Source organism: Pteropus vampyrus, unplaced genomic scaffold (genome assembly GCF_000151845.1).
Source record: "Pteropus vampyrus isolate Shadow unplaced genomic scaffold, Pvam_2.0 Scaffold717, whole genome shotgun sequence".
In the NCBI taxonomy this organism is placed as follows: Eukaryota; Metazoa; Chordata; class Mammalia; order Chiroptera; family Pteropodidae; genus Pteropus; species Pteropus vampyrus.
The window spans coordinates 18,367-18,755 of NW_011889498.1; the positions used below are offsets into that span (position 1 = coordinate 18,367).

General features: G+C 71.0%; 1 protein-coding gene across 1 annotated transcript in view; it reads left to right on the forward strand.

Moving 5' to 3' along the window:
* The window catches only part of LOC105309328 (tensin-3), a 57,938-nt gene that overhangs the window by 14,214 nt on the left and 43,335 nt on the right, over nt 1–389 (forward strand). The window contains exon 6 of the mRNA XM_023526142.1: nt 72–369. Within this exon, the coding sequence (XP_023381910.1) occupies nt 72–369 (298 nt within the window). The remainder of the gene's footprint in view (nt 1–71; nt 370–389) is intronic.

Genomic DNA, 389 nt, shown 5'->3' on the forward strand with positions numbered 1-389 from the left:
TGCCTGGGGACTAAGGGCAGATGGGCGACGGCGCCGCCCTCCTGTGCACACCTGGCAGGTGTCGCCGTGAGGAGCCGGCTGTCCCTGCAGCTGCCGCGTGTCCCCTCACCAGGTGAAGTGCTACCACCAGCCGTGCCACTCGGCTACCCGCACCGTCATCTTCTGGCTGCAGTTCCACACGGGCGCCGTGCAGGGCCACAGCCTCATGTTCGGGAAGGAGGACTTGGACGGCGCCCGCGAAGGTGACCCCCGCCGCGGGGGGGTGGGGGGACAGGGGTGCCGATGCGGGGCTGTGGGCGCCCTCACCGTGTTTCATTCCCTGTTCTCCAGTCACCGCCGCCCACGGGCGTCTCTGCCGCCGGGCGGGCCGTGGGGCTTTTGGTGCTGCC